Below are 12,516 nucleotides of genomic sequence, written 5' to 3'. Positions count from 1 at the left end.
CCAGAGCGGTGAGGGACCCCCAGCTGTTCCCGCAGCTCTGGCCAGGTTGCAGAGCCCCTTGGCCCATCCATCCTGCTGGCTCCAAGCCTGGGGACTGCTGCCTGCCGGGGGCCCCAGCCCTGGCCCCCACCACATGTCTGTGGTTGAGCTGTGGCACCAGGAGCTGCAGCAGCACCGGGAGCTGGCAGGGATGTGCTCAGCCCCAGGTAAAAACAGACCTTTCCTCCTGAGGCTTTATTGAGGAGCAGCCTGGCCCTATGGCTCCTCTGGCCAAAAATAAAGGCATGAGGATCCCTGAGTGCTCCGGGGCCAAGCGGTGTTTGTGGTACAGAGAGCAGAGCCTCGGGGTGTCACCCAGGGATTTGGGACCAGCCCAGCCAGGATCTTGCCCCCACCCCCTCGTGCCCCAGGGCAGCGTGCAGCTGGCCCATGGCAGGGGGGCTACCGGGCAGAGGTGATGTTCACAGCTCGTTGTGCAGCGGCCGGCACTGGGGGCTCAGTTTCTTTTCCAGGACGGCATCGGGGGCGCACACCCAGGGGTCGCTTGTGTCCCACTGCCACTTCAAGAGCTGCGCACGAAGCAGCTGGAAGATGGCGGCATAGCGGGGGTCGGGGGCCAGGTTCTGGCTCTCGGAGGGGTCCTGGCTGCAATCGAAGAGCTCCCAACGGTCTCTGTAGTAGTACTGGTGCAGGGTCTTGTTCCAGTGGGTTGGCTGCCCGGCCCTGCTGCGGTTGAGCAGGTCTTGGAAGGTGGGCGAGACGTAGAAGTCCTGATCGATGGGAAAGGGCATCTTGTAGTTGAGGTTGTGAATGAGGTGGAACTGTTGGTGCTGGATGGCTCGCATGGGGTAGTACATGGTCACCTCATGGTGGCTCTGGCTGCTGAAGGTGGTGGCCCAGGGCTGCTCCGACTCCAGCGCTGGCAGCAGAGACTTTCCAGTAAGCTGCACCCGCTTCGTGCCAAAGATGCTGTAAGAAGGGTAGGGGATGGAGAACCAGTCCAGAATGGTTGGCGTCAGATCTGGAGGGGAGGAGAAGGATGAGATGAAGGGCTGGGGCCCATGGGAGGGAGCTCAACCCTGGAGAGGGGCAGAAAGGTCTCTGGGGTCTGCTGCCACATGGGCTGCGGGTGGTCCTGGGACAAGCTGCAGAGCTGAGCCCTGGGATGACATTGCTGCAGGGGACCCTACTGTTCTGTCGTCCCTCCTCTCCTTTCCCAGGCTGGCCGTGCCAGTGCCGAGGGCTGCAGGCTGTCCCCTGGGACAGGACCCTGCGTTTCGGTGTGGGGAGGGTGGGTGCCAGCTCACACCCCCCGGTACAGCTCTGCATGTCTCTGTTCCCTGCCGGGGCCACAGGCTCTTACCCAGGAGGGTGGCAAAGGCCTGGCTGACCTGCCCCCAGCGCTTGGTGTGCTCAGGGGAGGAGATCAGCAGGGGCTCGGCGGTGCCCGACCGGTAGAGGTTGGTCCTGCCGCTGGGGAAGGGGATGCCATTGTCGGAGGTGTAGATCACCAGTGTGCTGTTGTGGAAGCCAGCACGGCGCAGCTCCTCCAGGACCAACCCGATCCCTGTGGATGGAGGGGCAGAGCTGAGGCGCGGGACATGAGGGACCGCAGCGCTCACCAGCACAAGCCTGGTCCCCGCAGGTCCTACCTTGGTCCATGCGCCCGATGGTTGTGTACTGGGCTGCCAGGTCCGCCCGGGCCGCCGGCGTGTCTGGAACAAAGTGAGGGACCTGAACGGAGAAAGGAAAAGTGGCATGTGGCTGCCACGGGGAAGGAGGTCATGGGTACACCGTGGTGGCCTTCGCCAGCTCTTGCTCACAGTGCTGATGGCAGTGACCAAGGCGGGGGCCAGCCCGCAGCTGCCCTGGCTCCGTCGGAGGCTGCTGTCACATGCAGCCCCCATATGGCCCTGCGCAGCCCCATATAGTCCCATATAGCCCCGTGTGGCCCCACAGGCTCCCACCTGCACTTGCTCTGGGCGGTAAAGCTGTGGCTTCCAGTCGGGGATCCAGCCCATGCCAGTCTCTCCATTGCCGAATTTCTCACAGAAGGCTCCGTATTGGGGCTGGGAGTGCCCACAGCGATGGGGGTCATGGAAGGCAACGTAGAGGAAGAAGGGCCTAGAGATGGAAGGGTGGAGGTGGTGTAGCAAAGGGCTGCCCACACTCCCCCAGACCTTTCCTGGGCTGGGCCGGGGTGAGTTGGGGTGGGCAGGAGGACTCCCACCTAATCTGGGCTTCTGGATATGGGGTGACCCAGACACAAGGTGTCCCTTCCTACTTGTGACTCACTGGGACATGGAAACACATCTTCAGTGAAGCCCATTTCCATCTCCTCTCCTGTGCCCCCTCACAGCCTTCCCCAGGGATGTAGGGTCCATCTCACCTCCCATCCTGGCTCTGCAGGAACTGCCGGACGAGCGCTTTGATTCGAGTGATGTTTCTCCCAACCTGCAAGACTGAACTGTTCTCCTCTGTGTAGGCGAAGTCAAAGGGGTAGACAGTCTCGGGCCCAACGTGCTTCTTCCCAATTATCCCTGCAAGAATGCAGACACGCGGTGTGCCACGAGCAGTGGGGCGCAGGGGCAGGACACTGGCTGCTGCTCTCCACCCTGGGAGCTGATGCAGCTCATCTGCTCCAGCACGGGCTGCGCTCAGCAAACACTGGTGAGAGTGGAAGATGCTGCTGGCCTCTCCAGTCATTTCTGCTGGTTGCAGAGGCACTTCCACATCTGGCCAGAAGATGGGACCCACCCGGGGACCACGCTGCCTCAGGTTGTGGGTAAGTGCTAGAGCAGCTGAGCGGCCTGGGTGGAAGTCTGGGTCAGGCATGAGCCTTGTGTGGACCTGGGAACCAGGAAGGGGCAGGATGAGGAACAGAAGTGAAAGTGAGGTGTAAGGAGGAAGGCAGAGGTGCAGCGGTGGGAGGAAGCAAAGTGAAACCCAGGTGTCAGCACAGAGCACGAGTGCAGTTGCTGCTCTCCAGCTCACAGGCACGTTGGCCGAAAAGCTCTCTCACCTGATGGGGTTCGGTGCACAGAGGGGGGTTCCCTGCCCGTGTCACCCGCCCTGGGCTCCCTACCTGTCCGGACACGTGCTTGGCTGAGCAGCTGGGGCAGGCTCCGCACGCTGTTGAAGGAGTTGAAGTGGTGCATGTCCTGGTGCAGCCCGTACATCCCGTTCTGGTGCTGCAGGTGGAGGGAGACATCCCAGCTGGACACTGCCTGCCAGCCTGGCCCCAAAACAAGTCCAGCCACGCAGGTGCGTGCATGGGAAGGGGGTCCCAGGGGGCTGGGAAGAGGGTGGGTGAGGGGCATGGGAGGATAGCCAAGTCCTGTGACTGTGCCGTAAGAATGGTCGTCCCCAGTCACTCCCGTGGACTGGCAGCCCCCACCCTGATGCATGGGGGTGCCCCTACCTGGGGTAGGCCGGTCAGGATGCTGGCGCGGCTGGGCGAGCAGCTGCTGACGGAAGTGAAGGCGTTCTGGAAGACCACGCTGCGTCGGGCCAGTGCGTCCAGGTTGGGTGTCCGGATGGCCGAATTGTTGTAGGCACCGCTCTCAAAGCCACCGTCATCTGCTGCAGCGGGGCGGGGGGATGCAGGGTGAGCCCTCGGCCTCACCCTCGGGGTGTCCCTAACCATGCCAGGGCGCAAAGCTCTGGGGACGCCAGTGACACGGGGCGCATGCCTGGGCTGAGGGCAGGTGCTGCAGTGACCGTCCCAGCAGAAGGGATGCACTGGGACCGCCGGGGCCGCCCCCGGGCCGCCCCGAGCCCCGGGCAGGGTCCCGAGTCCCCGGGGGTCTCCACCGGGCCGGCGGCCGCACTCACCCAAGAGAAGCAGCACGTTGCGGGCCGGGGCCGGGGCCCCGCCGATCCGGAGCGCGGCCACCAGCAGCGCCAGCGCCCAGGGCCGCATGGCACCGGCAGGGCACCGCCACCGGCAGCGGCGGCGTTGGCTCCGGCCGGGCGGCGGCGGGACTCGGCGGCTCCGCCTCTGCCCCGGTCACGTGAGGCGGCCCCGGCGGCTCAGATCCGGCCCGGGCGGAGCCGCCGGCCCCGCGGCTGGGAACGGGCTGGCCGCGGTGCTTCCCGGCCCCGCACCCGCTTCTCCGCGGCCCCCGGGCCCCCTCCGCCCCCGGGAGCTCCGCGCACCGTCGGGGAGCGCGGGTGCCGCGTCCCCGGCCATGCCGGTGCCCGGTGGCGGGCAGCGCGGGGGGAGCCGTCGGTGGCCGGGGGTGCGGGCGTGGCTGCCGGTGCTGCGCTGGCTGCCGCGCTATTCCCCGGCCTGGCTGCAGCTCGACGCGATGGCCGGCCTGAGCGTCGGGCTCGCCGCCGTGCCGCAGGCGCTGGCCTACGCCGAGGTGGCCGGGCTGCCTCCGCAGGTGGGTGGCAGCGCCCCGCGGCCGTGGGGGCCCGGGGACATGCCTGCCGGCGGGGGGGCGGCCGTCGGCCGCGGGCTGGTGCTGTGCGGTCGCCCTTTTCCTGGGGTGGGAAGCCAGAGACGCCGTGTGTTCGCCAGGGGCTGGCTGCGGGCTCTGGAGGGACCCGAGGGCGTCTGGCAGCTCCCGGCACCGAGCCTTGTGCTCCTTTTGTCCCCGTGCAGTACGGCCTCTATTCTTCCTTCATGGGCTGCTTTGTCTACTGCTTCCTGGGCACCGCCAAGGACGTGACGCTGGGTCCCACTGCCATCATGTCGCTGCTTGTCTCCTCATACGCGTTCCACGAGCCTGCCTATGCCATCCTGCTCGCCTTCCTCTCCGGCTGCATCCAGCTAGCCATGGGGTTCCTGCGCCTTGGTGAGATGCTCTTGCTGTGCAGGGTGATATTTTTAGAATATTGCTGTTCATCCTGGTGTTGTTCGCCCCCTCCCCTGTCGAGACACTGGGGTTGCCCAGCTAGCGCTTGTGACAGCTCTGTGTGTGTGCAAACACCCTGTGCTCCCCGTTGGGGCCAGCAGCATGCTTACTGCCACCTGTCCCGTGCAGGTTTCCTTCTGGACTTCGTCTCCTGCCCGGTCATTAAAGGGTTTACGTCAGCTGCTTCTGTCACCATTAGTTTCAACCAGATCAAGGTAGGATCTGCTGGTCTCCTCTGGCTGCCTCCCCTGCTCTCTCCTGGAGCCGGCCATGCTGCAGAGCTGGGATGTTTAGAACAGGGCTGGGTGACACGATCGGTGCAAGAGGAAGGAGCCCTAAAGGGGCCATGAGTCCCCCCTGCCAGTGGTTCTGGTGGGTCCCCGAGTCCTCTGCTCTGAGCAGACCAAGCCGAACACACCCTCAGCCTGTGACCAACTGGTGGCACTCAGGACACCAGTAAAACCAGGGCATTTGATTTGGTCACTTGCAGGAGGTGCTGGGTGATTCTGTGGGCAGGGCACAGCGGGTTTGTGGCGATGGAAGGTCTGGTAGGTTTGCAGCTCTGCCAGTCCATCGCTGGCCTCTCGGAAGGCCCTCTGGCTCCTCTGGAGCTGCAGCAGTTCCTTTGTGGTTAACCAAAATCAGACACTCGCGAGATGGTGTCAGCTCTGTGAGGAACCAGTGGGCCAGTGTTGGGTAATGGCTGTGGTTACAGCAGGGGCCACTGCGAAGGTGCTGGGCGCTCACTGCTGCACCCAGAACAGTGCAGGGGGACGGCGAGGGGCTGCATGGGCTGGGGTGAGGGTCCCACGCTGAGCCCTCTCTCCAGAGCTATGCTGTCATGTGTGCGAGATGGGGTGCGGGCACCTCAGGGCCTGGGAATGGAAAAAAGAAATCAGAGCATCTCTGAGCCCTGCCTGCACGGAGATGTGCAGGGAAAGGGCTGTCCTGGAGCACGTGCAGGAGCACGGGGTGGTTGCTGAGGAGCATTCCCACCAGCAGCGCTGGCACCATGCATGTGCCAGGGCCCTGAGCAGGGCTGAGCTCCGGTGCTCCTGGCAGCCCCTCCATGGCACCTGGCAGCTGAGGTCGTGCTGGGCTTTCACCAGTCTTTGTCTTCCTGCACAGAACATCCTGGGGCTGCAGGGGATCCCTCGGCAGTTTTTCCTGCAGGTGTATGAGATACTGCGGAGGATCGGGGAGACCAGGTCAGCACCATCCCTGCGCCTGCCCTGCTCCCTACCCCTGCAGCTGCGGGGTTTCAGGCTCTGCTGCTTTGCTCCCCATCTCCTTGGTTGCACCTTGGACCGATTTCTTGTCTCTACCCAGCACTGTGACACAAGTGCTTGTTCTCAAGTCATTTCCTTTTGAGCGGGAAATTTGAAGATGCGGGAGCACGTGGGCTCCCAAGCTGCTAAAGGGGAAGGACGGGGCACGCTTGTCCTGTTTTCTGCTTCCATTTAGATACCTGAGGATTTTGCCAGCCCAAAGGCACATCCTTGGGACTGTCCATGTTGAAGTCCTCCTTAGGTTTTTGACAGTCCAAGAGGGAGCTTGGGCGTCCCCGTGCTATCTGCCCTCTCCCATTAGCTGCACCCGTGGCTTGGGGTCTATGCTGCAGCCTGGGTTTCGCACACAGCACAGTGACACACAGTGTCAGCTTCATCACAGCTGACAGGAGATGTCCCTGCCTAGCTGTGAGTGGCAGCAGTAGGAGGAGGAGGAGGCAGATTGTGCCACACAGATCCTGCCTGTTGCAGGGGTCCTTCTTCCCTGTTTATGAAGAGCCCACAAACCCATTAGTGTTGTACCGCTGACTGGGGGACACCCCCTCCTCCTTCTGCTGACCCCCCAGGGAGGTGATGCTTTTTGCTGGTGGTACACAGAGGTGCCAGCAGCATCCCTGCGAGCTATGCGCCTCTCTGCAAAGCCACAGCACATGCCCAGGCACATGCTTTTGCTCCCGCAGAGCTCTGGGTTAGTTCTCCCTGTGCTCTGCAGCATGTCTGGGTTGGCATTGATGTGCCTGTTGCAGGGCTGGGGACGCTGTCCTGGGGCTGGCCTGCCTGGCTGCACTGGCAGGGCTCCAGGTGATGAAGAGCCACCTGCCCCGAGTTGCCCATGTGGAGCCGCTGGCTGCCAGGGTTAGCTACCTGATCGTCTGGACCTCCACCACGGGTGCGTTGGCAGTCCCCTGCCCTCTCTCCTCCTGCGGCCGTCCTTCCTGAGCTCTCCTCTCTTCAGGGCAGGGAAGAGTCAGCCTGAAACTGGTAAAGCCCAGGTCGGCAGGAGCTGAGACCTGGAGGTGGATCGGGGAGGACAGAGTCCTAGGGATGGTCCTGCTGCTGTGCATGTCCTTTCCCAAGGCTTAGCTCAGCAGCCTGGGTACCTACCTCCTGCTGTCCCTGCTGCTGCCCTGGGCTCCAGGCAGGTTTTCACAGTTGCTGTTTCCACTGCAGCACGCAATGCCCTTGTAGTCCTGTTTGCTGGCCTGGTTGCTTACTCCTTCCAGGTGATGGGCTTCCAGCCACTCACGCTCACCAGCAGCATCCCCCAGGGCCTCCCTGCCTTCCGGCTGCCACCCTTCTCCGTGGCTGCACCCAATGGCACTGTCCCCTTCTGGAGCATGGTGGAGGTGGGTGCAGGCTGGCTGGCAGAGGCTGCGCTCCCTGCGGGCTGCTGTCTCCCTACCCCTGCGTTTTCCAGCTCCCCACGCAGCAGGAGGGGGCTTTGCTGCAGGGTGACCCTCGTTCCTCGGTGGCAGCGCTGACTGTGTCCTTCCCTCCCAGGACATGGGGGTCGGGCTGGCTGTGGTCCCACTCATGGGCCTGCTGGAGACTGTTGCGATTGCCAAGGCTTTTGGTACGGCTGTGCCAGGCTCCCGCGAGGGGTCTCTGCAGGGTGTTTGAGGTGCTGGGAAGGGTGCTGTTCCCACAGGGGCAGCGGGAAGGACTGGGTGCTGTGCCAAGCCCAGTTCATAGCATGGGCTGGCAGGAGGGGTCCTGCAGTGTGCTGCTGACCCCCTCCCCTGGCCAGGCAGCTTCCCCATGCATGACTGGGGAGTGGGCTTGGGGGTGCCTTTGTTATGCACAGCCACAGGAGCTGAGCATTGTCTCGGGGTGTTCCTGCACCTGGGGGGTGCTGGGATGGGGCCCACAGCTGTCCCAGGCACTGCTCCATGCACGTGGCGGGTTGTGCCTATGGGAAGCTCGGGGTGATGCCACTCATCTCCTTTCAGCCTCGCAGAACGGTTACAGGATTGACCCCAACCAGGAGCTGCTGGCTATGGGTAAGAGGCTGCTCGGAGCAGGAGGGCAGGGCGTGAGGATGCGACCCAAGAGCTGCCATGTGTCCCACAGCTCCTGAGCTACCAGAGATCCCCATCTTAGCAGTCCTACCTCTATCTGAAATTTTATCTTTCTTGTCTTGCATGCTGCCCCTACCCTGAGCCTTTCTCACAGCTTAGCAATTTCCAGAGCAGCCTGCACCCAGTTCACCGGGCTGAATGGGCTCTGATCTGTCCCTGGGTACCAGTTCGGGGATGGAGGAGGTGACGACAGGGGCACAGACCTCATGGCTCTGGGCAGTGCCTGCCATAGCTGCTGCATCCGCAGCCCCTCTCCTTCCCCACTGCAGGCTTCGCCAACGTCCTGGGCTCCTTCGTCTCAGCGTATCCCATCACGGGCAGCTTTGGCCGGTGGGTAGCAGGAGGGGGAGCAGAGCCTGCAGGATGCTCGCTGAGGCTGTGTGCTGAGGGGCCTGTGTGAGATCTTGGGTGGAAGGCTGTGTGGACGCCGGTGGGTCCCTGAGCTCGTGTCCTGGTCTGTAGCTGCCCACCTTGGCTGCCAGGCTATGCATAGGTCCCGCAGCAACCTTCCCTCCCATCTCATGTGTTCTGTGGTCCTGCTGCAGGCTGGGAACTGGAGGCTTGCATGTATTTCTCCCCAGTGGGGTTCGACAGAGTGGGTGGTTTTCCTGGGTGGGGTCTCTGGGCAGCAGGTGGGGGCAGCTGCTGGTCCCGGCCAGCCCCAGCACAGCCTGGGACAGCATGTTGCTTTGCATTTCAGGACAGCGGTGAACGCGCAATCGGGTGTCTGCACCCCTGCAGGAGGGCTCATCACAGGTAGAGTCCCCGACCCTGCCATGGGCTGCTCTGCAGGACCCCATGCCACCCCGGGCACCCTGGGCGTTGGGAGCCCCGTGGCTCAGGTGCTCGCTGTCTTCTGCAGGTGCCCTGGTCCTGCTCTCGCTGGCGTACCTCACCTCGCTCTTCTACTACATCCCCAAAGCAGCGCTGGCTGCCGTCATCATCTCGGCTGTGGTCCCCATGTTTGATGCTGGGATCTTCAGGACGCTATGGCGGGTTAAGAGTGAGGGCTCGAGCAGGGGGCTGTTGATCCCCCGGTGCAGCCTCTGCCTGCAGAGCAGGCGCTGTCCTGGAGGGTCCTGTGGCCCAAGAACAAGGCACAGCTGAGCCTGGGTTGTCTCTCTTGCAGGGCTGGACCTCGTGCCCCTCTGCGTGACGTTCCTGCTCTGCTTCTGGGAGGTCCAGTACGGCATTGTGGCTGGGGTGTTGGTCTCAGGGGTTCTCCTGCTTTACTCCATTGCCAGGCCCCCAGTAAAGGTGGGCTTCACACCTTCCCTTGGGTGCAGCAGGGCCAGCTGGGCTCACCAAGGGAACAGGGAGCTGGGAGAGGGCTCCCTGAGGGGCAGCAGGGTGTTGGGGTACAGAATGCTTCTGTCCTGCTCCTGCCCTCTTCCTTGTCCCCAGCCCACTGTTGGTGCAGCCCCGGGACCCCTTTCAAAGAGTACAAGGAAAGGGGCATTGCAGGAGCTGGGAGCAGGAGAGGGAGGCGTTGCTGTCCCTGTTCCTGTAGATGCTGGGGTGTGCAGGAGCAGGGGTTCCCTGAGGCATGGGAGGTCGTGTGTGTCCCCCTCCAGCCAGGAGGATGGTGCTTTGCTTTGTCACATGGGTGGTTGTCCCCACCTGGGGAAGGTCACAGCCCTGAGCTCCCCGTGACCTGTCCCTCTGCACCCGGATCTCACGCAGGTGTCGAAGGGGGATGTGCTCCTCGTGCAGCCAGGGAGCAGCCTGCAGTTCCCAGCCATGGAGTGCCTCAGGGATGCTGTGTGCAGCCATGCTCTGGCAGGTACGGCGCTCCCTGGCCCGCCAGCTTGTCCTGGGGACCTGGCTGTAACCCAGTGCCCACGTGGATCGCTTCTGGCAGGGGTGGCAGGCACTGTCCAGCCCTGCAGGCTGCGGGTGCAAGCAGCGACAGCACAGCTTCCCTGTGTTGGGGACCAGCCCCTGGCTGCTGCTGCTCTCCCGAGGCTGTCTCACCCCTTCCAGCCATGGCTCTGGCTCTAAGGGCTGTGTCCCCTGGGCTGGTCATTTCTGGACTTGCCAGGGGCGTGACTGTATGCTCTTCTTCCAGCAGCATCTCTACCACGCTCTGTCATCCTGGACTGTTGCCATGTCAGCAGCATCGATTACACCGTGGTGGTGGGGCTGGCAGAGCTGCTGCAGGAGCTGCGCAAGCACGGCCTCTCGCTGGCCTTCTGCAGCCTGCAGGTACGTGGGATGCAGCCTTGGCCGGCCCCATGCTGGGTCCTGCCGCTTCTCCCCACACCCAGAGTCAGCCCCACTCCCCAGGGCAGGGTCTGTGCTGATGGGCTCAGCCCAGCTGCCTTCCCACCTGCCGTGAGGATGCTGCTGCCTCTCTTCTTGGAGCAGTGTCATCACCTCAAGTGCCTTCATCTCAAAGAGGTGGAGGCTGCCGCGTCTGAGCCCAGCTGCGGAATGTGGGGCGGTGGGGAAGGACTGCATCCTCTGCCCTGGGCTGGCTGGCTGGTCACAGCCCTGGAGAGGTGGGAAGCAGCCAGCAGCAGGCTCCCCCAGCCCGGGTTTCTCTGCCCTCAGGACCCTGTTCTCCAAGTCCTGCTGTCTGCAGACTTAGAAGGATTCCAGCATTTCCTCAGCCGGGAGGAGGCAGGTGAGGCTCTGGGTGCTCTCCTTGGGCTGGGGTCCCCTAGGCTGCTGCTGATCGGGGCTCTGGAAGACAAACCTGGGAAATCTGACCTTTGTCAAGCCCCAGAGCTGTAGTGTGGGGGGCTACAGGGGCCTGGCTCCTGGGATGGTGAGCAGGAGCTCCTCCTGAGAACAGGGTCACCCTGGCCTTGGGGATTCATGGTGAGCTGTTGTGGTTTAACCTGGCAGGCAGCTGAACACCCCACAGCCGTTTGCTCACTCCCCCCCCCCAGTGGGATAGGGGAGAGAATCAGAAAAAAGGTAAAACTCATGGGTTGAGATAAAGGCAGTTTAATAGGACAGGAAAGGAAAGGAAAATTATAATAATGATAAAAGAATATACAAAACAAGTGGTGCACAATGCAACTGCTCACCACCCGCTGACCGGTGCCCAGCCAGTCCCCAAGCAGCAGGCCACCACCCCCGGCCACCCTCCCTTGCTTTTTTGTTCAGCGTGACATCATACGGTAGGGAAATATCCCTTTGGCCACTTTGGGTCAGCTGTCCTGGCTGTGTCCCCTCCCAGCTTCTTGTGCCCCCCAGCCTCCTCGCTGGCAGGGCAGCGTGAGAAGCTGAAAAGTCCTTGACTTGTCATAAACAGCAACAACTAGAACATCAGTGTGTTATCAACATTATTCTCATCTTAAATCCAAAACACAGCACTGTACCAGCTACTGGGAAGAAAAATAACTATCCCAGCCAAAACCAGGACATGGGCCTTGGCTTAACTCTCTGTCCTGTTTCTCTCCCTTCCTGGCTCAGAGAGATGCAGAGGAGCGGAGCCGGGGGATGGCGGGGCAGCCCCCTACACCAGCACCAGCGAGAGCTCATTGCTGCCCACGGGGCTCATCCAGTGAGTCAAGGAACCCCCTGGAACCTCCTCAGGGACACTGTTGCCTTGCCATCTCCTTGCTACTGATTGTTCCAGGGCTGTACATCCTGTGTCACACAGAGCAGCGGCTGTGACATCCAACCTGCATCCTCCGCTGGAGCTGCCTGCACCTGCCCTGCCTCCTGGCAGCTGGGTGGGATGCCTGTCGGGGGACTGTCCCCATGTCACACGCAGGGGAGGGCAGAGCAGCACCAGTGCAACCCCACACAGGCTGCATGGGCGGCACGAGGGGAGGGAGTGCTGCTGGAGACACTGGGACCAGGGGTCCGGCTGGTCCCTCACCAGCTCCTCAGCCCCGCCAGAGCTCTGGCTCCTTGCTGGTTCTCTAGACCAAAGACAGGTGGAAGGGATTAGTGGGGCAAAGCCATTCCCCATCATGGTCACTGGGAAAAAGCCATCCCTCCTGCAGGCTTTCCCCATCCTCGAAACTGCTGTCTTTTAAAAATCAGCTATTTTAATTCTGAAGACTTTCCTTATTCTGCTTATTCTGCATACCGAACTGTGATGCAGAGCGTACTCTTGTCAAAGCAAGTTTTTGTATGCTGGCGCTGCCCTCCAAGCCCATGGGCATGCTGCAGCTCTCGGCCTCGGGGTACTGGGTTGTGAAAGACATCAGTGGTTTTATTGATCCTCGTGGTTTGTGGGGTGTTCTGCCAGACACTCATTGGGTGGGGCTGGGGTCTCCTCCTGGGGGTGCAGCCCCTTGCCTACTCCTTGCCAGGTACCCCAGGGGA

General features: G+C 62.5%; 2 protein-coding genes across 6 annotated transcripts; one reads left to right on the top strand and one right to left on the bottom strand.

Annotated features, from left to right (window-relative positions):
- Positions 1-219: 219 nt before the first annotated feature.
- SGSH (N-sulfoglucosamine sulfohydrolase) lies at positions 220-3,964 on the bottom strand. 2 transcript variants are annotated; one of them, XM_055797795.1, is made up of 8 exons: positions 3,835-3,964; positions 3,422-3,582; positions 3,086-3,191; positions 2,390-2,540; positions 1,968-2,124; positions 1,653-1,734; positions 1,364-1,567; positions 220-1,021 (listed from the first exon to the last, which is right to left on the bottom strand). In XM_055797795.1, exons 1-8 carry the CDS (start codon positions 3,920-3,922, stop codon positions 462-464), a joined length of 1,509 nt encoding a protein of 502 aa, XP_055653770.1. In that variant the 5' UTR covers positions 3,923-3,964; the 3' UTR covers positions 220-461. The 2 variants fall into 2 exon arrangements, with proteins under 2 accessions (XP_055653770.1, XP_055653771.1); XM_055797796.1 differs by having other exon boundaries at positions 3,422-3,579; positions 3,835-3,963.
- On the top strand, positions 3,921-12,247 carry SLC26A11 (solute carrier family 26 member 11). 4 transcript variants are annotated; one of them, XM_055797792.1, is made up of 16 exons: positions 3,921-4,388; positions 4,610-4,802; positions 4,992-5,077; positions 5,991-6,070; positions 6,898-7,040; positions 7,322-7,497; positions 7,652-7,724; positions 8,101-8,151; positions 8,499-8,559; positions 8,930-8,985; positions 9,092-9,232; positions 9,359-9,486; positions 9,913-10,012; positions 10,301-10,434; positions 10,783-10,855; positions 11,653-12,247. In XM_055797792.1, exons 1-16 carry the CDS (start codon positions 3,921-3,923, stop codon positions 11,745-11,747), a joined length of 2,058 nt encoding a protein of 685 aa, XP_055653767.1. In that variant the 3' UTR covers positions 11,748-12,247. The 4 variants fall into 4 exon arrangements, with proteins under 4 accessions (XP_055653767.1, XP_055653766.1, XP_055653768.1 ...); XM_055797791.1 differs by having other exon boundaries at positions 10,298-10,434; XM_055797793.1 differs by lacking the exons at positions 6,898-7,040; positions 7,652-7,724 and having other exon boundaries at positions 10,298-10,434.
- Positions 12,248-12,516: the final 269 nt, after the last annotated feature.

The sequence above is a fragment of the Falco peregrinus genome, chromosome 2 (assembly GCF_023634155.1).
Source record: "Falco peregrinus isolate bFalPer1 chromosome 2, bFalPer1.pri, whole genome shotgun sequence".
In the NCBI taxonomy this organism is placed as follows: Eukaryota; Metazoa; Chordata; class Aves; order Falconiformes; family Falconidae; genus Falco; species Falco peregrinus.
Note: the sequence above shows the minus strand (reverse complement) of the source record. Positions and strands in the feature narration are given on the sequence as shown.